Source organism: Poecilia mexicana, unplaced genomic scaffold (assembly GCF_051168715.1).
Source record: "Poecilia mexicana isolate PSO_F unplaced genomic scaffold, ASM5116871v1 scaffold_11, whole genome shotgun sequence".
NCBI classification, from domain to species: Eukaryota; Metazoa; Chordata; class Actinopteri; order Cyprinodontiformes; family Poeciliidae; genus Poecilia; species Poecilia mexicana.
In genome coordinates, this window is record NW_028263380.1 from 20,735,699 (window position 1) to 20,759,662 (window position 23,964).

Sequence of the window (23,964 nt, forward strand, 5' to 3'; positions counted from 1 at the left end):
CACCCGGAAACAAAATCTTCCGCTCGGGTTCATTTCAAAGGCCCATTACTGACTCCTACTGGATTGGATGGTGAACAGAGCAGGAGACAGAAATAAATATTTTACTCTTTACTAAACAAAAGTTCTCCCTTATATTTTTTTTAAATTCATAATTATGCATTTACATTTATATGTATTATTTAGGTGTGTAGCTGAGGTGATTCCACTTCGTTAAACAGTTACAGTGATTTAAAAAGACTGTTTTTACATTTGAATGTTCAAAGATAGAATATTCAGCCACGTAGTGTCCAGAAACGGTAGTTTGTCATTGATGAAACATAACTTTTACCAACAACGTAACAACACAATGAAACATAACTTTTACCAATTAAATTAGATTTAATTTCTATTTCTTTGAAATTTTGCGAAGTAACAAAAATACCAGGCAGCAGAGACATCCACTATGGGAGTCTGTAATATCCTACATTATTGGTTGCTGTACTAACCAATAGAACATTTTCCATTGATTATTGTTAAGTGTATGAATAACTTTGCACATAACATATCTTTTTTTCATGTAAATAAAAAGCAAACTTTTTTCCCCCTTTACACCTTCTCGTGTTTTGGAAAAAGCATACATCATTTTTGGCTAGAAAGAATGTTGTTGTAGCAGACAATTAATAAATATTAGAAATATCCAAGTTACAAAATAAACGTACCTTGTGCCTCTATCAAGGGGGCCGCTAATAAAATATACATTTTATGTCGCCACTTCTTCCGTTCCTTCTGTTGCCAACTGCCGCTGCACAACATAAGCAGCGGAAGTTCTCTCGTCAAAATGAAAGCATTAGATTTATAAACCGGAAGTCAACTAACAAAATAAAGGCAATTAGTGCTAAAAAGGAACATAAATAAGGAGCTTAACCTAAGGTTATTTACAGTTGTTTACATTTATTCAAATGAAAATGGAAAACAAATTCACAAAAATCAGGAATATAAACTATTTGAAAACTCAATTTTATTTAATTTTATGTTAATTCATTCACTTTAACCGTGCATGTTCTCATATACAATTCAGAAAAAAATCCTGTGCTCAATGAACAAATGAAGCATTAGTAAACCATACCAATAACATTCATATCCATTGTACACAATTTAAAACATTAAACATATTGTTTAAATCCTCATTAGCATATATAAACACACAGAATTAGGTTAGAGTAAGTTATCTCTGTGAGTAATTACTTCAAAAGAAACAAGTAATTATCAAACAGATTTTTAGATTTATGGTTAATGGTTAACATTAATTTAAATCAACAGCGTCTGAATGTGTGCATGAATGAATGACTGAATGTCGTGGGAAGTGTTTAGGGTCCTCAGGACTAAATAAAGTTCTGCACAAGTAGACATTTTAATACCTTGATTAATTTCATTTCTCAAATACTGTTAGTAAAGCAGGAAAAACGTTAAAGATTTTATGTCTCCAAGCTAAATTTTGACATTAATCCATCACAAAAAGATGAAAATCTACAGGAAAAACAACTGCAGCAGGAATTAAAGAAATTTAAAACAATGGTTAAATTACAAAGTGTTTTAAAGACAAAAAAGAGCCAGAATTATCTCTAAACCTTTGCAGAATTAAGAACATCACCCCAAATTCACTGAATATTAGTTGGTGCTGAACTTTACACTTGAAAGTCGTCAATTAAAGTTCAAAGGTTACATTATTAGAAGGGGAACTGCAGATTTTAGTGTTTTTTTTTCCCTTGAAAAACATTTTATCAATAGTCAAACTTTGAAAAATGACACCAGCACAGTTCCTGAAAGTATCAGAAATTTCTGATACTATTAAGCTCTTGTGCCAGATATTGCTCACTTGATTTATGATTTACGAATGACAAAAGGAAGATCTGAGAGGAAGTTATCTCTACCAGGAGTGTTTTGTGAGAAAGGTTTTTTGAAATATTTTCTGCTGTTTGTTTCTAATAAAGGCGCCTAACCCCCTTGACTCTTTAAATAATGTAATTTACTTTTTTAACTGTTGATTTTCACAGTTGGCTTTTTTTCCCCAAACATTTTTCACAAATTACACACGAAAATGTTTCCCACCTTTGTGAGTCATCATGTCTAGCAAGAGACCGAATTCTCACTCACATGATTTCTCATGTGAAGAATTAAATTACATTTTTTACAGAAACGTTTTTCACAAATATTGCAGGAGAAAGGTTTCTCCCCTGTGTGAATTCTCATGTGGACGGTTAAATGGCATTTTTTACAGAAACGTTTATCACAAACGTTGCATGAGAAAGGTTTTTCACCCGTGTGAATTCTCATGTGGACAGTTAAATGACATTTTTCACGGAAACGTTTTCCACATACTTTGCACAAGAACGGCCGCTCACCTGTGTGAATAGTCATGTGTTCCGTTAAAGACAGTTTGTATTGGAAACTTTTCCCACACAGCGTGCAGGAGAAAGGCCTGTCACCTGTGTGAGTTCTCAAGTGAACAGATAAATGACTTTTTTGAGTGTAGGTTTTTCCACAGATGACGCAGGAAAAAGGCCTGTCACCTGTGTGAACTCTCATGTGAAGATTAAGAAAAGCTTTTGCACAGAAACCTTTTCCACAAATCTCGCAGGAGAAAGGCTTTTCCGCAACATGAGTTCTCACGTGAACGGTTAAACTACTTTTCCGGCTAAAGCTTTTCCCACAAATCTTACAAGGAAAAGGCCTGTCACCAGTGTGAATTTTCATGTGTTCAGCTAAAAAGTCTTTTTCACAGAAACCTTCTCCACAAATCTTACACGAGAAAGGGTCTTCGCCTGTGTGACTTTCCATGTGAAGAGTCAAACGGCCTTTACGACAAAACGTTTTGAAGCAAATCACACAAGCGAAACGCTTCCCACCTGTGTGGGTCATCGTGTGGCGACGTAAATCAGCTTTTAGACGGAAATCTTTCCCGCAAACCTTGCACAGGAAAGGCCTCTCACCTGTGTGAACGCTCATGTGATCTGTCAACAAACCTTTTTCAATGAATCCTTTTTCACAAATCTTGCAAGAGAAAGGTCTCTCACCTGTGTGAGTTCTTGTATGAATGGTTAAATGTCCTTTCTGACTGAAACCTTTTCCACAAAGGTTGCACAAGAATGGCTTCTCACCTGTGTGAGTTCTCATGTGAATATCTAAATGACATTTTCGACTGGAAGTTTTTCCACATATCTTACATGAAAAAAGTCCGTCATCTGTGTGAATTTTCAAGTGTTTTGTCAATAAACTGTTTTTAGTAAACGTTTCGTCACAAATTCCACAAGGATACGAACTTTTATCTTGAGTTTCAATGAGCTGATTTTGTTTTATAGTATGATTCTCATCATTATTTTGCTGCAGCTCTTCATCTCTTTCTGATTCTGAGTCTTTGGGAGTCACCATGAAGACATCAGTCTCCCATTTCACCACAACTTGCTCTATTTCCTGACTCTCCTGCTCTTCTTTTAACTCCTGACGTTCCAGATCCCCCAGCTCTTCTTTTATCTGCTGACATGGCAGCTCCTCTTGCTCTTCCTTTATCCTCAGTGGTTCCTCCTGGTCCAAATTAGAGATGTTCTCTTGGTTAAACAGATGCTCCTCCTTCACTTTGTCAGGATGCAGGAAGTCTGGTCAGGGAAGCAAACAGAAGCTTTTTATCAAAAATAGAATTTGAGACAAGTTTTCCTAAAATCATCTTAAAAACTGAGTAAACATTATGTTTATGATGAACTAACTTTATCTATACAAGGATAAAGTTAGTGAGTAGGATTGGACGATGTGGTTGAAAAACTTGAAACGATCAAGTGTTTCAGACCAGTCGATATCAATAATTGTCAATACTGATCATTATTTATTCTGATTTTTTTGTTACAAATATATAAATGCTGCCAGATTGGTGGCATGACCATAACTTTTATCCAGTTTTCACGCCACTCTGTTGTTTATTTAATTATTTTTAATCAGCTATGAGGAACAGTGGTGGAAATTTAAACTGCTGTTGCACAAGTTACTCAACAGGTTGTTGCAAAGTAACCATAGAATGAGTGGGTTGCTAGGCGTTCAATGACTGTCTAATTTTTCTTCAGAGCTACTGTCACAAATTGGTGTGTGGAGACAACACAATCAATAATAAACAAGGTATTGTTCAAAGTATCTTATGTTATACATTTCCATAAAGAGTAAATTCTCAAAATTTGTGACGGATGCTTAACAAAATACAAAATGTAGAGGACATATTTCTGGTTATCTTCCCAATTCCAGTTCAACATTTCAATGTATCCTGCCAAAAATATCCTAAAGTTTGTTCTATTTCCCATAAGCACTAGTGGCGTGATTTACAGGCTTTAATCATCAGATAAGACACTGAATACTTTTGCAGCAGGGTGTTGCTCTTTGTACCACAGTCGCCATAAACGATTAAGGCCAAGGCTATAAAAGTCGGCGTGTTTTGCTTAAAACGGACAGGCAGTCTGCTGTCCAGCTCGCTGCAGTTAGAAAAATGTTTTAACGTCGCTTCCTTTGGGATGAAACCGCCCATCCGTCCATCTTTACCGAACCGCATTAAACCCCGTTTGGCCATCTGAGGAGTAAACCAGCGAATAAGGTCTCTTCATTTCACGATTACTTTCCCCTTTATCGACACGTTTATATGTCTAAATAGTGGGGTCTCCATTATTAAAAAGCTTCAGAAGCTACTACTTTAAACTACATTGAGCCATTCCTTTCTTAATTACAGGTTAGCACTTCAGGCGTTTCGTACCTATTCGGTGTAAGATAATCTGGGGTGTTCGGGTTAAACCCAGCAGTCTGCGCTGATCATCCACCTCCTCTTCGGCCTTCACGATGGTTGTTTTGAACTCTGCTAATGTTTCTTCAGCGGAAGTTAACTGTTCGTTCATGAACTCTCTTTCGGGGTGAACTGAAGACATTTTTACAGCTGAATCAAAGAGCATACGAGTCTCCAAAAAGACTCCAATATAAATGTTGCTGTCGTGTCTTTCACCATCTCATCCCATTTCTTAGTTTTTCTTCTTCTGCTCCTCTCCTTTGTGCTTCATAGCGCGTGGCAGACCAACTGCAAGGCGCCTTACCGCCACCTGCTGGACTGGATGAGAAATAGCGAAAACAGAGGAAACGACAAAAAAACCCCACTTTGTAACGTTAACAATTTTTTGCTAAGGTGTAAGTATACCACGTTTGGTTTTCATGGTAAAAAATACTAACATAAGTAGAGGATTGGCAATTAATACAAATGTTCACCATCTTCACTCCTTTTTGCAGTTTAGATTAAGGAAATTGAATGATTTGTCCACTATTCCCATATGTGAACACAAATGAATGTTATCAGTAATTGAATATTTTTAATTTGATATAATGTCTGTCTTTTGTTTAATTTTTTGTTTGTTTTTGTACCATAGTATTTACTGTGGAAGTACACATCTCTGCAATACTTTTTCATATCCTGTATTCTTGTAACAGGTGGGAACTATTAAAGCATCTAGACCTAATGAGATTCTGGCAATAGATTTTACAGTTTTAGAACCTGCTACAGACGGCAGAGAAAATGTCCTTGTAATGACTGATGTTTTCTCAAAGTTTACACAAACTGTCCCCACAAAAGATCAGCGTACCAGTACTGTTGCAGAGGCACTGGTGAAGCACTGGTTTCAACTTTTTGGGCCCCCTGTCCGGATTCATTCTGATCAGGGGAGACATTTTGAGAGCATTCCATGTTTTCTCTTAAAGTTTCGTGCAACCATGCGACTGCTTCCCGATCCAGCCATCAGTATAATTCACTTCTTTCCTCTTTTGTCAACCGCATCTTCTTGGGTATCTGAAATATAAATTAAATATACATTTAAAATTCTCCTATGTATGGAAACTTATGGCCCACCCTGTATAAATCTTCAGCGTCTGGTTTACACTCCCTCCCAGTAGGTGGCGGTAAAGCACTTTAAGTGGTTCGCCAACCGCCACAAGACTAGAAGAAGAAAACAACTTCGGTTCAACCCATAGACATAATATAAGGATAGACGCCTCATGGACCGCTGTCGCCTATTGTCGCTGACGAGATTTAGGGCGGCCATCTTGGAGCGGTACACCACTCCACTCAGCGTTATGTGTTTAGCAGCACAATGACGTATCAGCGCATTTAATCGATCATAACACGCTTTTTTGTTACTGGAAGCCATATTCAAACATCTATCAAAGCAACATTTATAAACAATACATAGTTCATCATATTTAAATATGCTTAGTGGCTATAACAATAGAATAGAATATTCTGATATCGATGTATGAAGAGCATATTACAAAGCATACAGCCATTCATAATTTATTTAATACATTATTTAGTAATATCAATACATATCTATATAACTATACAAACACTAATAAATAAAGATTAATACTGAATAATATATACATGTTTATATATATGTTTGTTTTTCAGCCGACGAGTCCAAAATCCGAAGTGAGATTCATCCGTGCTGCAGTGAATCCGTCTGTCTTTATAGATATCTCCCTCTTCTTCCTCACATCGTGTCTTTATGAAACTTTCAAAACAAAAACAGAAGATTTGGGATGCATCTTACTTTTGACAGAGTTAAAGAATTACATATAAATAATAGTCTTTACCACCTGTGTAAACTTTGCTGGTCAATGTTATAACACATAATATAAGTTTTATGTGTTGTTTCATTTCTAATGTAGGCTCTTGTGTCAGACAATCTAAGTCAATGTTAGAGAATAATTAATTTGTTTAGATTTACGGAATCTCAGTTAGCCTTCATAGCGGGGCTGAACCCGTATTACACCAAGCACTGTAGCTAATATTAGCTGGTGTCTCGCCGGTGGACATAAATACAGTAAAGTAATATTCTAATCACAATATATACACTATAATATGTCAATCTTACTTGTGAAATGTTGTATGTGGAGCCCTCACACAAATAATTCATAGATGCGATCAACAATATCCCTCAGTGCTGAGGCATCTTCTGCTGTTTTGATTGAACAAAGCAGGAGGGAATACCGCTCCAAGATGGCCGCCGTATTTCCTGTGCCGGAGTGGCCAATTCGGGGTCTATTCTTATATTATGTCTATGTTTAACCCTAGAAAGGAAAGAATAATAGCAAGGTTAAGATTTGGACATACAAGACTTATACACTTTTTAAAATTCAAAAACATAAAACTGGCAAATGTGATTACTGTGATAAATATGAAACCATAGAGCATGTTATATTAGAATGCCATAACTATGAAAAAGAGAGAATATATATGAAGAGAGAGTTTGAAAGTATTAAGGACAAGGTTAATTTATTACATATATTGAGGAAAAATTTAGGGAGTAAACATATGCAAATAATTATTCAATTTCTAAAGAAAACAAAATTATTTCATAGAATTTAATTATAGTAAGTGTGTTTGTGAGTGAAGGGATAATATACAAAGTTGTGTGGGAAGTTGTGTTTTTACGTGTGAATGTATGAGTGTATGTTTAGATAGAATATATGTATATATAGATGAGGATAAATATTTAAACCATCAGGAACCACACTCCATACCAGTAAGTGGCGGTAATGCTACTAACTAAGAACTAAGAACTAAGAAGAAGAAGAAGAACCCTAGAGAGAGAGAGAGAGAGAGAGGGAGAGAGAGAGAGAGAGAGAGAGTTGATCAGTGAGCAGTTATTTCCTGCTTAAGAAACATTCAGTTTTTTAAAAAAAAGTATCGTGAAGTCCGACGACGAGATGGATGGTCAGCCCAGACTGGTGAACGTAACCTGGACTCCCCAGATCATCTTGCTTCGAACAGGTTTGAAACACCGGCGATGCTAACATTTTTACTGATAGAAGAATTAAAAGAAACAAATTTAGACAAGACCGTTGTTTAAAGTGTTACTTGATGAAACTTTGGCGCGCTGCGCTTCCGATGTTTTGTATTTGTTTTCGTGTTGACAGAGGACTTCTCTTCTTCTGGCCCTCTTATTTTTCTCCTTAGCAATCTTTGTATTTCCATTTTGAAATCTGCCTCTTATGCCTTCTACAGAGTTGCACTGTTGTATTTGCCTTTCTTGTTTGTACTTACCTTGTTTAAATAAAGTTTGATTTAAAAAAAAGTGTTGACAGAGGGCTGCGAGCTACCGCATAGACATAATATAAGAGTAGACCCTGCATTGGCTGCTCCGGCGCAGGAAATACGGCGGCCATCTTGGAGCGGTCGTCCTTCCTACTTTGTTCAACCAAAACAGCAGAAGATGCCTCAGCAATGAGGGATATTGTTGTTCGGATCGATGGACTATTGATGCGAGGGCTCCACAGACAACATTTCACAAGTAAGATGGACATATTATTGTGTATATTTTTGATTGGAATATTACTTTACTGTATTTATGTCCACCGGTGAGATACTAGCTAATATTAGCTACAGTGCTTGGTGTAATACGGGTTCAGCCCCGCTATGAAGGCTAACTGAGATTCTGTAAATATATAAAAATTAATTATTCTCTAACATTGACTTAGATTATCTGACACAAGAGCCTACATTAGAAATGAAACAATATAACACATATTATAAAACTTATATTATGTGTTATAACATTGACCAGCAACGTTTACACAGGTGGTAAAGACTATTATTTATATTCTTTCACTCTGTCAAAAGTAAGATACATAAATACAGTAAAGTAATATTCTAATCACAATGTATACACAATAATATGTCCATCTTACTTGTGAAATGTTGTCTGTGGAGCCCTCACATCAATAATCCATAGATCCTAGCAACAATATCCCTCAGTGCTGAGGCATCTTCTGCTGTTTTGATTGAGCAAAGTAGGAGGGTATACCGCTCCAAGATGGCCGCCGTATTTCCTGCGCCGGAGCGGCCAATGCGGGTTCTACTCTTATATTATGTCTATGGCTACCGCACATGTAGTTCAGCTGAAGGACCCCGCTTAGTTGCCCTTGTCGATGCCGTTGACTTTACGGAAAAATAACGTATTTGCACACCAGGAAATTACTGTTTTATTTCATGGGGATATGTATTTATTTAATAGAATTTTTATTAATACTTTTTAACAACAGTGTTTATTTATTTAACTGAGTGTATTGTGTTAAAAATGTTTTTACAGGCGTTAGTCAGTGATAAAAAGGCAACTATTGAGTCCTGTACAAAAAATTTGTAGTTAAAAAAAAAAATCAATCTTAAAGATACAACTTCCATAAAACGAGGATAGATTTATATATGGAAAATTTAGTGACAAAAATGGATCTAAAAATAAATTACTGCTAACAAGTGTAAATTTGTTGGTGCGAATTTAATTGAAATATTAAAAGGAGTGAAAAGGGCTTAAACATGTGTAGCCGGGGCATATTGTTTCCCCTGAATGTGTGCTGCTGCGCCCTCTTCCTCTTGCCCATATATGGAAGATGCTGTGACAGAGCGCAGCTGGCTTGTTAGGGAGACAGGTGATCAGCATTTGCATTTAAAAGCAGGTAGATCGCTGAGATGATCAGATGCAGGCTGAGAACTTGTGCACAGGTATGTTTAACATCAATCATGGAGTGAGTTTAGAATTTGTCTGATTCTGCCACTGATTGTTGTAGGAAACGCACTTTAGAGAGTGACGTCAAGAGCAACATTTACTGGTTTCACTGTAGAGAAGGTAAGGGCCGTTTCTTATGATTTATCTGGCTGGTTAATGTTCTTGTCTAACTTGATTTCTTTTGTGTGTAGGTTGGCCTGCTACTGTTTCAGTTTTTGATTTGTTTTGATTTCAATTTACTTATTTTTAGAGGTTGTTGATTAAAAATAACTTCTTTTTTTGGGGGGGTTTGTTTAGGGAAAGGGACTTTCTATTTTAGCCCGCTGACTTGTTTTAAACTGGGACCTATGCTGTCCCTGGGTCCTAGGCTGTTTTATTTAGATTGAGGAGACTAGTGGAAGGGGAGTTTCTTTGTTTCTTTTCCTTTGTATTCACTAGGGATTTTTGTGTGAGTGTGCTTTTGTTGGAACACTTGGGTGTATTTGGTTATACTTTTGTTTTCTTATTATTCCTCCCCCAAACAGTCAAATTTTTATCTAGTTTTTAATTATTCAGCTTTAAGGATCCCAGGGCCAGCATAGACTTCCACCTTTAGTGTGGTCATTTGGTATAATAAAATAAGTTGACTATTATTGCACATGAAACATTTGTGAATTCAATAAACTGTTTGTAATCTGCAGCAGTGCCTCTGTCCATTTTTACAAACTTACCTGAGTGATCTGGTAAAAAGGATTTAAAGCTGTACCCAAGGTCACAATCTGGCGTTGTTGGCAGGATTTGTAAGGCACTGGCACATGCTTGCAGGGTTTGTTTCATTGAGTTGGATAGGGCTAGGTAGGAGTAGTTGACTTTCCCATTTTTTTTTTTTTTTTTAACTGAAACAGTAGCAGGTTCAGCGGGGGACAGAGTCCAGTTGATCCGTGGTGGAACGCGAGAGGAACTCTGCGTTGTGGAGCCATGGAAGAGCAACTTCAGGAGCTGAAGGACATGATTCACCACCTTCGAGCGGAGAACCAAGAACTTAAGGAAAAGTTTATGACTGATCAAGACTCTTTACCATCTACCTCTAGTGGTGTGAGAGGGAACTGTCCCCAACCTGTCTCTGCAGCGGAAGTACCTGTAATGGAGCGGCTCTTTTACATCCCAAGGGAACGTAAATGTCCTGTTTTCAGAGGTAATGTTGGGATTGGGGTTATGGATTGGATAGAGGAGGTTCGATCCAGTGTACGGGCCAGACATCTATCTCCTCTAGACCAAGCCTATTTTGTATTTGATCACCTGGAAGGTGAAGCCAAGGAGGAGATTCGATATAGACCCCGGGCTGAAAGAGAGGACCCTGAACGCATTTTTGCCATTTTGCAAGAATTGTATGGTTGTGCTAAGTCTTATGTAACTTTGCAGGAAGATTTTTTTTCTAGAAGACAGGAGGAGGGTGAATCATTAAAGGAGTTTTCTCATGCACTGTTTTGTTTAATGGAAAAGATTACTGCCAATGCACCAAATGCTGTTGCTAATGATGCCGTGCTTTTGAGAGACCAGTTTGCTGAACATGTTCTTGATCCTACTTTACGTAGGGAACTGAAAAAGCTCATTAGAGAAAACCCAGAGTTTACACTTTTGGACATTAGGAAGGAAGCAATTAGGTGGGAACAGGAGGGACAACCAGCTGAAGTGAGAAAAAGAAGCTACTCTGTACCATCATATTGTGCATTACACAGATCCCAAAGTAGTAGCCCACATTTAGAGGTTGTTTCAAGGACTTCTGATTTGTCAGAAATAAAGGAAATGCTGTTAAAGCAACAGGAACAGATTAATCTGCTCTCTCAAAATGTATTGTTGCTGCAATCTACCTCAAGGTTTCCACCTCTGAACAGAACCACCCCTGTTATTTGCAGGCGCTGCCAGAAACCTGGTCATATAGCCAGAAACTGTAACCAACCGAGGGTGAATCCTGCCCCGCAGCATCCAACTCCACTGCAAGGAGAGGCTGCAACTGCTTATCAGCAGGCGGGAAACTAGCTCCTTCTGTTTTGCCGAGCCACAATTCAGAAGGGAGCAGTCATGGCTCAAATGGTCTTGAAAACAAATGCTCAGGGTCACCTTTGGTTGGCCAGTGTCCCACTGTACTGGTGAAAATGGGGGATGTTCCACTTAAGTGTCTTTTGGATACTGGTTCCATGGTAACAACAGTTACACAGAGTTTCTTTAACCAACATTGTCAGGGCCCTTTGCAGGCCTGCTCTTGGCTTGAGCTTCATGCAGCCAATGGGCTTAGCATCCCTTATGTTGGCTATTTTGAAACTGATGTAGAGGTGTTGGGCAGGGTGGTACCCAGACGTGGTGTTCTGGTTGTGAAGGACCCTGTGGAACATTCCCCTCAGTCTACAGTACCAGGTGTATTGGGTATGAATGTTATTAGAGAATGTTATAATGAGCTTTTTAAACAACATGGTGCTGCTTTGTTTGAGTTACCCACGATCAGTCAGGCTGGATCTTCATGGCACATGGCCTTTCAACATTGTCAAAGTGTTCCAGTACAAACTGTTTGCCCTAAAATGGGTATGGTCCGGTTAAGGGGTCGCAGGCCAGTTACTGTGCCCGCTGGTACTATAAGGGTTGTTGATGCTACCTGTTCTCAAGCGGCGTTTGACTCTATGGAATCTGGGCTTTTTGAACCACTTATCAATAAAAGTTGCCTCCCAGCAGGGGTGTTGGTGTCCCCAGCACTGGTGACGGTGGTTAGGGGGGTTACTCACATCCCTATTGTTAATGTAGGTCAGGTGGATGTGGTTCTTTATCCACGTACTCCAATAGGGACTTTAGGCCCTACTAACATTGTCAGTCTCCCAGGAGGTGTTACAGAAGTGGTTGGCCCAGTGCAAGCCACCATTTCTTCCCAGCTCAGTTCTGTTGTACCTTTGTCAGACCCATTATCAGCATTGGATTTGTCAGCTTTGACTTGCACAGAACAAGGGAAAGTTAGGTCTTTGTTAAGGAAATATGTGGATGTGTTCTCTGCTCATGAGGGTGATTTGGGTTGTACAGATCTGATAACCCATGAAATACCTTTGCTAGATGATGCTCCAGTACGTCAGAGGTTCAGGAGGATTCCTCCCTCAGAATATGAGGCTGTAAAGACCCACATTCGGCAGCTGTTGGATAGCCAGGTGATTCGTGAGAGCAGTAGCCCCTACGCCTCCCCAGTTGTAATTGTCAAGAAGAAGGATGGGAGTATACGCCTGTGTATTGATTATAGACAACTCAACAGTAAGACTCGCCGTGATGCCTTCCCTCTACCTAGGATAGAGGAGTCCTTGGATGCTCTGTCTGGGGCTGTATGGTTTTCCACGCTTGACCTAGCAAGTGGATATAATCAAGTGCCAGTGGCTGAACCTGATAGGATGAAGACTGCTTTCTGTACACCGTTTGGTTTGTTTGAATTTAATAGAATGCCATTTGGTCTGTGCAATGCCCCTAGTACATTTCAGCGATTAATGGAGCGAATGTTTGGGTCCCAACATTGTCAGTCTTTGTTGTTATATTTGGATGATGTTGTGGTTTTCTCTTCTTCAGTCGATGAACATCTGCAACGTTTGGAAGCTGTGCTAGACCGTTTGAAACGGGAGGGATTAAAAGTGAAGCTCGATAAATGTGCTTTCTTTAAAAAGGAGGTCAAATACCTTGGTCATGTTATTTCCAGCCATGGGGTGTCCACAGACCCAGATAAAATCTCTGCTGTAAAGGACTGGCCTCGTCCCACCACAGTTTCACAGCTGAGATCCTTCTTGGGGTTCGCCAGCTATTACAGACGATTTGTTGAAGGATTTGCCAAATTGGCAGCACCACTTCATCGACTGGTTGCCGAGATGCAGAAGATAAAAGGTCATCAGCGACAACAGCAGCTGGGCGCCCACTGGTCAGAAGACTGTGAACAGGGCTTCAGTCAGTTGAAAATCAGGTTGATTGATGCGCCTGTTTTGGCATATGCAAATTTTTCTTTGCCATTTATCCTTGAAATAGATGCCAGTTGCAGCGGCCTAGGGGCAGTGCTCTCTCAGGAGCAAGAAGGAAAGATCCGCCCCATTGCCTTCGCTAGCCGAGGACTCAGACCAACCGAAAGGAACATGTCCAACTATAGCTCCATGAAGTTAGAGTTCCTTGCACTAAAGTGGGCTATGACAGAGAAATTTAGAGACTATTTGCTGGGTCAGCAATGTATTGTATGGACTGATAATAATCCCCTCAGCCATTTAAATACAGCTAAATTGGGGGCAACTGAACAGCGTTGGGCAGCACAGTTGGCAGATTTTAACTTTTCTATCCGTTATAGATCAGGCCGGTCAAATGTGAATGCGGATGCCCTTTCAAGGAAGCCACCAACTGTAACAGAGGCTGACATTCCTCTGCCTGGGACCTTGGTTCCTTTGATGAAGCAGCCGAGCTGTCTAGATGTAACCCAACATGTGCTCCAAGCTGCAGTGTCTGTGTTCCCTGCTCATGCCCCTGAGGACATCATTGCACTCCAAGAAGCTGATCCTACTATAAGTGCTTTTCTAAAGTCATGGAGGGCACAGAGACGTCCAGATAAAGCAGAGAGGGCCAGTCTCTCCCCAAAGGTCCTTGAGCTGTTTCGACAGTGGAGCAAGGTGGTCCAGCTGAATGGCCTGTTGTATCGCCGTACACAACGTCCTGATGGGGGTGAGGATATTCATCAGTTGCTGCTGCCCGATTCCTTGAAGGAGGAGGTGATGAGACAGCTTCACCAAAGTCATGGACATCAGGGAGTGGAGCGCACCACTGAGCTCATTAGGGAACGGTGCTACTGGCCTATGATGCACAAGGAGATTAGAGACTGGTGCCAACAATGTGAACGTTGCACCTTGGCCAAAGCGACACGCCCCCAGGCACGGACGGCCATGGGCCATTTGTTGGCCTCAAGACCAAACCAAGTCTTGGCAATAGATTTCACCTTGCTGGAACAATCTCAAGATGGTAAGGAAAATGTTCTCATCATGACTGATGTGTTTTCCAAATTTACCCAGGCTGTAGCAACCAAAGACCAGAGAGCCTCTACTGTTGCTAAAGTTCTCGTACAGGACTGGTTCTACAAGTTTGGTGTCCCAGCAAGACTACACTCCGATCAGGGCCGGAATTTTGAAAGCGCATTGATCCACCAGTTGTGTGAGCTGTATGGAGTGCAGAAGACTCGTACCACCCCGTACCATCCTGAAGGTAACGGCCAATGTGAAAGATTTAATCGAACATTGCATGATTTGCTGCGAACTCTACCTATTGAGAAAAAGGGACAGTGGCCTCATTATTTGCCTCAAGTTCTGTATTCCTACAACACCACAGTCCATCAGTCCACGGGTGAGTCTCCCTACCTTTTGATGTTTGGCCAAGAGCCATGTTTACCTGTCGATTTTCTCCTTGGAAGGGTTCCAGAGATCCGGGAGGGGAGAGTGGAGGACTGGGTGCGAGAACATAGGCACCGACTCCAGGTTGCTTTTGATGGTGCTCGAGATCGCCTGAAACTGGCTGCTGACCGTCGCAAGGAGCGTCATGATGCTGGAGGTCTGACTAGTGAATTGTCTGAAAATGAATTGGTCTATGTTCAAGACCACAGTAGTAAAGGGAGGAGTAAGATCCAGGATGTATGGAATCCCATCATCCATACTGTGATTAAAGCTCCAACTCCTGGAGGTTCTGTGTACACTGTTGCACCCTTGGATAACCGTCAGAGGCTGAGGACAGTGCACCGTTTGATGTTGAAACCAGTCCCTGCGGGACTCTGGCCCCAAGAGCCTAAGAGAGGCAAGGACGTTTCCAACACTAGGGAAGAAGATGTGGACGAGGAGCTGGATTTTGTCTATGTTGTAACTCGATCAACGGGTGTGGAGGCATCGGCCTCTACGGTTCAGATGGCTGAAAATCAATGTACTCCTCCTGTCCTCCCTCCATCTGCCCCTACAGTTGCTCTTGAAGAGACCAGAGAAAGTTTGGGTCCCCTCCGAAGGACAACAAGGAAAACGGCTGGTTATCATTCAAACCCCCATCACCTTCCAGAGAGGCCAAGAGGTAGGGCAGAAGGGGCTACAGTCTCTCAGATCACTAGTGCTGGTAGCAGTGTGGCTGACATTTTTCGACCATGGTGTTAGAAAATCTGTATATTGACGGGCCGTCAACATAAAAAGCTGGGGTAGATTGTAGCCGGGGCATATTGTTTCCCCTGAATGTGTGCTGCTGCGCCCTCTTCCTCTTGCCCATATATGGAAGATGCTGTGACAGAGCGCAGCTGGCTTGTTAGGGAGACAGGTGATCAGCATTTGCATTTAAAAGCAGGTAGATCGCTGAGATGATCAGATGCAGGCTGAGAACTTGTGCACAGGTATGTTTAACATCAATCATGGAGTGAGTTTAGAATTTGTCTGATTCTGCCACTGATTGTTGTAGGAAACGCACTTTAGAGAGTGACGTCAAGAGCAACATTTACTGGTTTCACTGTAGAGAAGGTAAGGGCCGTTTCTTATAATTTATCTGGCTGGTTAATGTTCTTGTCTAACTTGATTTCTTTTGTGTGTAGGTTGGCCTGCTACTGTTTCAGTTTTTGATTTGTTTTGATTTCAATTTACTTATTTTTAGAGGTTGTTGATTAAAAATAACTTCTTTTTTTGGGGGGGTTTGTTTAGGGAAAGGGACTTTCTATTTTAGCCCGCTGACTTGTTTTAAACTGGGACCTATGCTGTCCCTGGGTCCTAGGCTGTTTTATTTAGATTGAGGAGACTAGTGGAAGGGGAGTTTCTTTGTTTCTTTTCCTTTGTATTCACTAGGGATTTTTGTGTGAGTGTGCTTTTGTTGGAACACTTGGGTGTATTTGGTTATACTTTTGTTTTCTTATTATTCCTCCCCCAAACAGTCAAATTTTTATCTAGTTTTTAATTATTCAGCTTTAAGGATCCCAGGGCCAGCATAGACTTCCACCTTTAGTGTGGTCATTTGGTATAATAAAATAAGTTGACTATTATTGCACATGAAACATTTGTGAATTCAATAAACTGTTTGTAATCTGCAGCAGTGCCTCTGTCCATTTTTACAAACTTACCTGAGTGATCTGGTAAAAAGGATTTAAAGCTGTACCCAAGGTCACACATGCATTTGGTATTATCTGAAAAAATGTATTGGTTCTTAATTTTAGCCCAAGTTATTAAGAAAACATTCTGAAGGTCCTAAGAGCAACAAGTTGCAGACCCCAGCGATAAGTTAACCTGTGACAACTGTTCATGGCCTTATTTACAGGCCAAATGAAGATGCTGAAATCAAAACACATCAAATCTGGAGCTTGTGCTTCAGACCCTTCCAAATTCTTGAAATTTGAATCTGGATAAATTGAACATTTTGACATAAAATGTGTGTAACTCATACATTTCCTTTGATTACAATATGTACTTTCTTTTACTCATTTAAAAACTTGTTTTGTGTCTTTGTTTCTGTCCAGATCTTCCCCTGTATTACATCTGTCAGGGAGCGGGAGTGTTTATGAACCAGCAGCCAGTTTACCAGGAGAGGAGCTCCAGTTTAGCACAGCAGGAACCAGAACCTCTGCAGATTAAAGAGGAAGAAGTGGAAATGGAGAATCCTCAAATACAAGAGAAGCATAAGGAACTTAAAAATGAACAGATTAAAGAGGAAGAACAAGAACTTACCTTAACTGATGGGACCAGTCGAGATGAAGAGCAGCTTAACTTGAAGACAGCGACTGAGGCCTTAATAGAGACTCCTGCATTTGAGGAAAAAGATCACAGTGATCCAGAACCAAAAAGCAACATTGTAGTCTCCCAGATCATGACTGAAACTGAGAACCAAGATCGGGAAGAAAGCAATCCTGAAGACGAAGAATCAAGCGGAAATGAAGAGAAAATCAAACAGCTTAATGAAAATTCTACAACTTTAGTGCTAAAAAATAGCGAGGAAATTCACACAGACAACAATGTGTATTCTTGTGTAATTTGTGATGAGTCTTACTCTGAAAAAAAATTATTGACTAAGCACACAAGAATTCACAGAGTAGAGAAGCCTTTCTCATGTAAGACTTGTCAAAAAGTCTTCAGTAAAATAAGTAAATTAGCTTGTCACATGAGCTCTCACACAGATGAAAGGCCTTTCTCGTGCGATACCTGTGGAAAAACGTTTGCTTATAAAAGTACTTTAAATAAACACGTGAAAACCCACGCACCTCGAACGCCACACATGTGCAACATATGTGGGAAGACTTTCATCCAGAAAAATGCTTTAACCTGTCATGTCAGATTCCACACAGGTGAGAAACCTTACTTGTGTAATGCTTGTGGAAACACTTTTTCTCAAAAAGCTACTTTACATCGTCACATGAAAAGTCATGTTGCTGAGAAACATTTCCCGGGAGGGGGAGTATTTATGAACCAACAGGCAGTTTACCAGGAGAGGAGCTCCAGTTTAGCCCAGCAGGAACCAGAACCTCTGCAGATTAAAGAGGAAGAACAAGAACTTACCTTAACTGATGGGACCAGTCGAGATGAAGAGAAGCTTAACTTGAAGACAGCGACTGAGGCCTTAATAGAGACTCCTGCATTTGAGGAAAAAGATCACAGTGATCCAGAACCAAAAAGCAACATTGTAGTCTCCCAGATCATGACTGAAACTGAGAACCAAGATCGGGAAGAAAGCAATCCTGAAGACGAAGAATCAAGCGGAAATGAAGAGAAAATCAAACAGCTTAATGAAAATTCTACAACTTTAGTGTTAAAAAATAGCGAGGAAATTCACACAGACAATGTGTATTCTTGTGTAATTTGTGATGAATCTTTCTCTGAAAAAAAATTATTGACTAAACACACAAGAATTCACAGAGTAGAGAAACCTTTCTCGTGTAAGACTTGTCAAAAAGTCTTCAGTAAAATAAGTAAATTAGCTTGTCACATGCGCTCTCACACAGATGAAAGGCCTTTCTCGTGCGATACCTGTGGAAAAACGTTTGCTTATAAAAGTACTTTAAATAAACACGTGAAAACCCACGCACCTCGGACGCCACACATGTGCAACATATGTGGGAAGACTTTCATCCAGAAAAATGCTTTAACCTGTCATGTCAGATTCCACACAGGTGAGAAACCTTACTTGTGTAATGCTTGTGGAAACACTTTTTCTCAAAGAGCTACATTAAATCGTCACATGAAAAGTCATATTGCTGAGAAACGTTTCCCGTGTTCAATCTGTGGAAGAGGTTTCAATCTGCAATATTCTTTAAATATTCACATGAGAACTCACACAGGTGAGAAGCCTTTCCCATGTGTGTCCTGTGGAAAACATTTCACTCAGAAAAGTAGTCTAAATTTTCACATAAGAAGTCGCACATGTCAGACTTCTGGTCAAAGCCACGTGCCAACTAACACGTCTAAGAGACGTTTCCCTTGTGTGTCCTGTGAAAAAACGTTCAACAAAAGATCGGAGGTCACACGTCACATGAGGTCTCACACGGGTGAAAGGCCTTTCTCTTGTACGACGTGTGGAAAAGGTTTCAGTGTAAAAATGGCTCTAAAACTTCACATAAGAGTTCACACAGGTGAGAAGCCTTTCACCTGTACGATCTGTGGAAAAAGTTTCAGACAAAAACATAAATTAACTTGTCACATTAGAGATCATAATGGCGAGAAGCCTTTTGCATGCCTGGTCTGTGGAAATGCTTTTGCGAGAAGGTATTCGTTGAACTATCACCTGCAAACCCACCACGATAAAGTGTAACCATGTAATATTTTCAAGCATTGGGGTGTTGATTAACTCACAACTTAGAAGCTGGAATAACTGAATAATAATCACAGTTAAGTTCATAACCTCTTTTTTTTATTTTTTTAAGTAGCGACTTTAGTATATATTTTACTTCCAATGAGAAGAATGTAATATTTTCTAGAAACTTCCTATTCTAAAGGATTAAAAACTGAAATATAAGTAGGCAGTACATCTTAGCTGAAGAATAAAGGTGTATGAAATTGTGGACAAGAATTTTGTTATCTGCTTTGTGTTTTCAACCTTCCAGTCGGTTGTGTCAGATACCCACGTTGTGGTTCTGCTGGAGGTTTCTTTATGTCTCCACTGTTGCCACATGCATGCTAGGTGTGAGAGATTACCGGAAAGTCGACTGAATACTGCAATGTAATCTGCTGGGATTCCTTTGAAATAGAAAACTTTCTAATCTTATTTGAATAATTAAGTGAACTTGATACGTTGTTTGATAACGAGGATTCATTTGAACGTGTGTGATTGAATTGAAATGACTTTTCTCTAAAGTGTCTTGATTTGTTGTAAATTGATGCAAATGTAAATAAACTGATTTGGATTAAACTGAATTGTCTCTTATTTAGAAAGTGGAAAGTGTTAATATATTAGCAATTTTTGTGACTACGTGATATTTTGGGTTATATTGTTGATAGTATGGGGACCATGCACTTTTAGAAAAGAGTCAAGTAATTTTATTTTTCTGTGGAGTTTTAACAGTGCAGTGTTTGTCTGATGCAAAACTTTCATAACATCGTGTAATACATGAAGTGAATGTGCGGTTCACTACACAATCCATAAAAAGCCGTTTCGACTCGTCTTTGTCGTTTAAGTTTATATTTTTTAGCCAAAATTAGACGGATCCTTTACAAGTGCAGTCAAAATTCAAAGCGGAACTAAATTACGTTACGGTTTCTTCCGTAGCGCGTTAGTGTGACACACGGAAGATCCAAAACAACATGAGCAGCGTTAGCGTTCCTTCAGCTCTCGGGAACGTGAAAACGAGAAAGGTTTGTGAGCTCAATATGTGACTGTAGTAAAAATGACTTCAGTTCAGCTTCAGGACGAACAGCTAAATCCTGCTGAAGAAATGTCTTCAGAGTTTGAAGAAATCATCGTCAAGTCCGAAGAAGAGATGGATGGTCAGAGTGGACTGCTGGATTTAACCCGGACTCTTCGGATCACCGCACAACAAACAGGCATGAAACACCAGCGATAATAACGTTTTACTAAGGAGATTATTGTTGTGTCAAGCTGATAGTGTTTCCGTATCTGTTGCGCTTCTACACAGTGTTTTACGACTGATATCGAGCTGGATTAAAGGGCTATTCCACCGAGTTTCTGTTTGTAGGAACTTTGTTATAGAAGGGGCTTAGCTGGAAAATTACAATATATGGACAGATCATTTAAATTTTAAGAAACTACAACAATGAACTTTTTTCTATATTTGTTTAAAATCTTCTTTGGGGGATTTTGGGATAAAATTGTGCAATTACGGTATCCAGCTTGAAAAGTTCATCAGTCTGACAGCTCAAACCTGAAGAGAAATATTTTACACTGATATGGGATGTTGATGTTTTCACAAAGTTTTACATCTAATAAGAAAAATAAATCAAAGTAAACATTGCTAGTAGTTTAATGTCATTTTGTTGTGGAAATTTGATGATATAACTACTGAAGTTATCGTTTTTAGCTAACGTTAGTAAGAGCCAGGTTGCAGACGTATGGACGAAATAAAACTGAGAAAATAATCTTCAGATGCGCTAATGAATTAATGTGACTTTTGTTGTATGTTACTTACTTTTTTAAGCTTATCTTTGGCTTTTCTTTCTCTTTCTCAAGACCTGCCTCAACATTACAATTTTCAGGGGGAGAAGGTTTTTAATGACCATCAGCAGTTTATCCAGAAGTCAACCTCAGGTTTAGGCCAGAAGGAACTGGAACGTCCACAAATAAAAGAGGAGTGTAAGGAACTAGCACATCTCCAGATAAAAGAGGAGCAAGGACAACCAGAAGATCTTCAAATAAAAGAAGACCAGGACGATCTAGAACACTTTCTGATTAAAAAAGAGCAGGAGGAAATACAACATATGCAATTAAAAGAGGACGAGGAGGAAATACTGTGTGTGCAGATAAAAGAGGAAGAGAAAGAACTTCATCTTGCCTTTGTGGGACAAGATGGAGAACAGCTCCTGCTGAAAGAGCAGACTGACACCTTAACGCTGACTAACGAGGAAAAATACTGCAGTGAACCAGAACCAAACAGGAACCAACTCAACTCCTGTGATCTTCCTGAAGCTGAGAACCAGAACCAAGAAGGAAGAAATCCAGAGGATTCAGAATCAACAAGAGCAGGATTACCAAAACAAAATAAAAGACTTCAGAAAACCAGAGAGCACAGAAACAATGTTGACAATGCAAAAAGAAAAAGCCTTAAAAATATATCTTTAGGTAAGAGCAGGTATTCTTGTAAAACGTGTAATGAAACATTTTTTCATAACAGCACGTTTATTAGACATCTGAGAACTCACACAGGTGAGAAGCCCTTTTCATGTACAACCTGTGGAAAATGTTACAGGCAAAAGGGTCATTTAACTGATCACATGAGAACTCACACAGGCGAGAAACCCTTTGCGTGTAGCATTTGTGGAAAAAGCTTCAGTCAAAAGAGCCATTTAACGATTCACATGAGAATTCATGCAGATGAGAAGCCTTTCTCCTGTGTGATCTGTGGAAAGAATTTTAGCCAGAAGGGTCAATTAACTTATCACAACAGAAGCCACACAGGCGAGAAGCCGTTTTCGTGTATTGCTTGTGGAAAATGTTTTGGTCAAAAGAGTAGTTTAACTTATCATATGAGAAGTCACACAGGTGAGAAACCTTTTTCATGCATAAATTGCGGAAAGAGTTTTAGTTTGAAAGGCAATTTAATATATCACACAAAAAATCACTCATGTGAAAAGTCGTTCCACTGTGTCACTTGTGGAAAAAAATTCTGTAAGATGGAAAACTTTACAACTCATCTGAAAATTCACACAGGTGAGATGCCTTTTTCATGCATCACCTGTGGGAAATCATTCAGCCAAAAAAAGAGTTTTAATACTCACCTAAGGACTCACACAGGTGAGAAACCTTTCACATGTAAAAGCTGTGGGAAAAGTTATATTCAAAAAAGTAGCTTAACGTATCACATGAGAATACACTCGCTTGAGAAACCATTTTCATGTAGTACTTGTGGAAAAAGTTTCAGTAAAAAAGATATATTCAAATCTCATTTGAGAAGCCACACAGGCGAGAAGCCTTTCTTGTGTAACACGTGTGGAAAACAGTTTACTCGCAAAAGTTTTTTAACAGTTCACCTAAGGGTTCACACTGGTGAGAAGCCTTTCACGTGTTCTACCTGTGAAAAATGTTTCACTCGGAAAAGTTTTTTAACAGTTCACATGAGAACCCACACTGGCGAGAAGCCTTTCTCATGTACGTCCTGTGGAAATACTTTCAGGCAAAGGGCCCATTTGATTTGTCACATGCGAACCCATACAGATGAGAAGATGTAATTTGGCGAATGCTTTGAAGCATCAATTAGCTTGGGCACTTTTTTAGAAACTGAAGTAAGCAAAAAGTAAAATAGCTTCACATTTAAAAACAACTATTGCAAAAATGCCTTCAGAAATGTTTGTCTAAACTTTTTTAAACAAGTAATGTCTCTAATAATGTGTCATGCTTGCAGTTTTTAATAAATTAAATTTGTTTTTTAGAGCAAAACATGCAATTTTCTACATGTATTTTGTCTCTGTTTCTATTCCTCTTCAGAAAGCAAATAAAATGGGCCACAGCTGCCTGCCATTAGATTTAGAAAGCAGAAACAAATCCATTTTGCCACATTCACAAGTACAAGATCATATATTAGCTCTAATGTAGAAAAATTAAAATATGTATGAAAAATCGATATTTAAAAGGTTCTTGTCTTGCTTGGTGCAAATATCAAGACATAATGTACTAATTATGTCCAAACCAGGTACACGTTACACCATTGAAGGACGTCTGGTATGACTATAAAGTCAGACAAAGCACAATAAGTGAGAACTGGGTCAAGATGCAGCATCACATGACGCTGCTTGAAGAGATTATTCGGATTCCTGAACCTTCCTCATAAGAGTGACTGGACCGGATACGAGTCTGTTTATTGTCTGTGAATAATGTGCTAATAAAAATAAAGTGTTGCCCAAACTGAAGCAATTTTTTTTTAAGTATTTGATAAAAATGTACCTATGTGCCTAACATTTGATAAATATTTATTTTAATATTTTCCTAAAATAAATTCTGGTATCTGACAATTAAAAGTCTATTTAAAGAAATGACACAATTACAAAACAAGATTCAGGTATAAGGAATTCTTTATCAAATCAAAACCTGTCAATACAAAAGAAATATAAGACTAATATGTACAGTAGGTAGTGTATACATGTTAGAACAAGGTTTATGGTGTTTACTGTGTATTCTTGATCTTATTTTTTTCCAAAAAGTCATGCAGGTGAATGTAGTTATTACCACCTCTGCATATTTCTGGGGTCTTTTGGAAAACATGTAATATCGATTTTAT

General features: G+C 39.2%; 3 protein-coding genes and 2 long non-coding RNA genes across 5 annotated transcripts; 4 read left to right on the plus strand and 1 right to left on the minus strand.

The window, feature by feature from the left end:
• Nucleotides 1-975: 975 nt before the first annotated feature.
• On the minus strand, nt 976-5,080 carry LOC106906360 (uncharacterized). The gene is made up of 2 exons (XM_014971610.2): nt 4,766-5,080; nt 976-3,632 (listed from the first exon to the last, which is right to left on the minus strand). The coding sequence occupies exons 1-2, from the start codon at nt 4,956-4,958 to the stop codon at nt 2,107-2,109; spliced, it is 1,719 nt and encodes a 572-aa protein (XP_014827096.2). The 5' UTR covers nt 4,959-5,080; the 3' UTR covers nt 976-2,106.
• A 2,569-nt stretch (nt 5,081-7,649) lies between these two features.
• On the plus strand, nt 7,650-19,928 carry LOC106906353 (uncharacterized). The gene is made up of 2 exons (XM_014971599.2): nt 7,650-7,822; nt 17,050-19,928. The coding sequence occupies exons 1-2, from the start codon at nt 7,759-7,761 to the stop codon at nt 19,329-19,331; spliced, it is 2,346 nt and encodes a 781-aa protein (XP_014827085.2). The 5' UTR covers nt 7,650-7,758; the 3' UTR covers nt 19,332-19,928.
• Nucleotides 9,312-10,233, plus strand: LOC148156509 (uncharacterized). Its single transcript, XR_015764540.1, has 2 exons — nt 9,312-9,674; nt 9,746-10,233. It is a non-coding gene; the product is annotated as an uncharacterized LOC148156509 (long non-coding RNA).
• On the plus strand, nt 15,708-16,625 carry LOC148156510 (uncharacterized). Its single transcript, XR_015764544.1, has 2 exons — nt 15,708-15,942; nt 16,008-16,625. It is a non-coding gene; the product is annotated as an uncharacterized LOC148156510 (long non-coding RNA).
• Nucleotides 19,929-20,286: 358 nt separating the features above from the next.
• LOC106906358 (uncharacterized) lies at nt 20,287-23,596 on the plus strand. Its single transcript, XM_014971608.2, has 2 exons — nt 20,287-20,560; nt 21,204-23,596. The coding sequence occupies exons 1-2, from the start codon at nt 20,404-20,406 to the stop codon at nt 22,916-22,918; spliced, it is 1,872 nt and encodes a 623-aa protein (XP_014827094.2). The 5' UTR covers nt 20,287-20,403; the 3' UTR covers nt 22,919-23,596.
• Nucleotides 23,597-23,964: the final 368 nt, after the last annotated feature.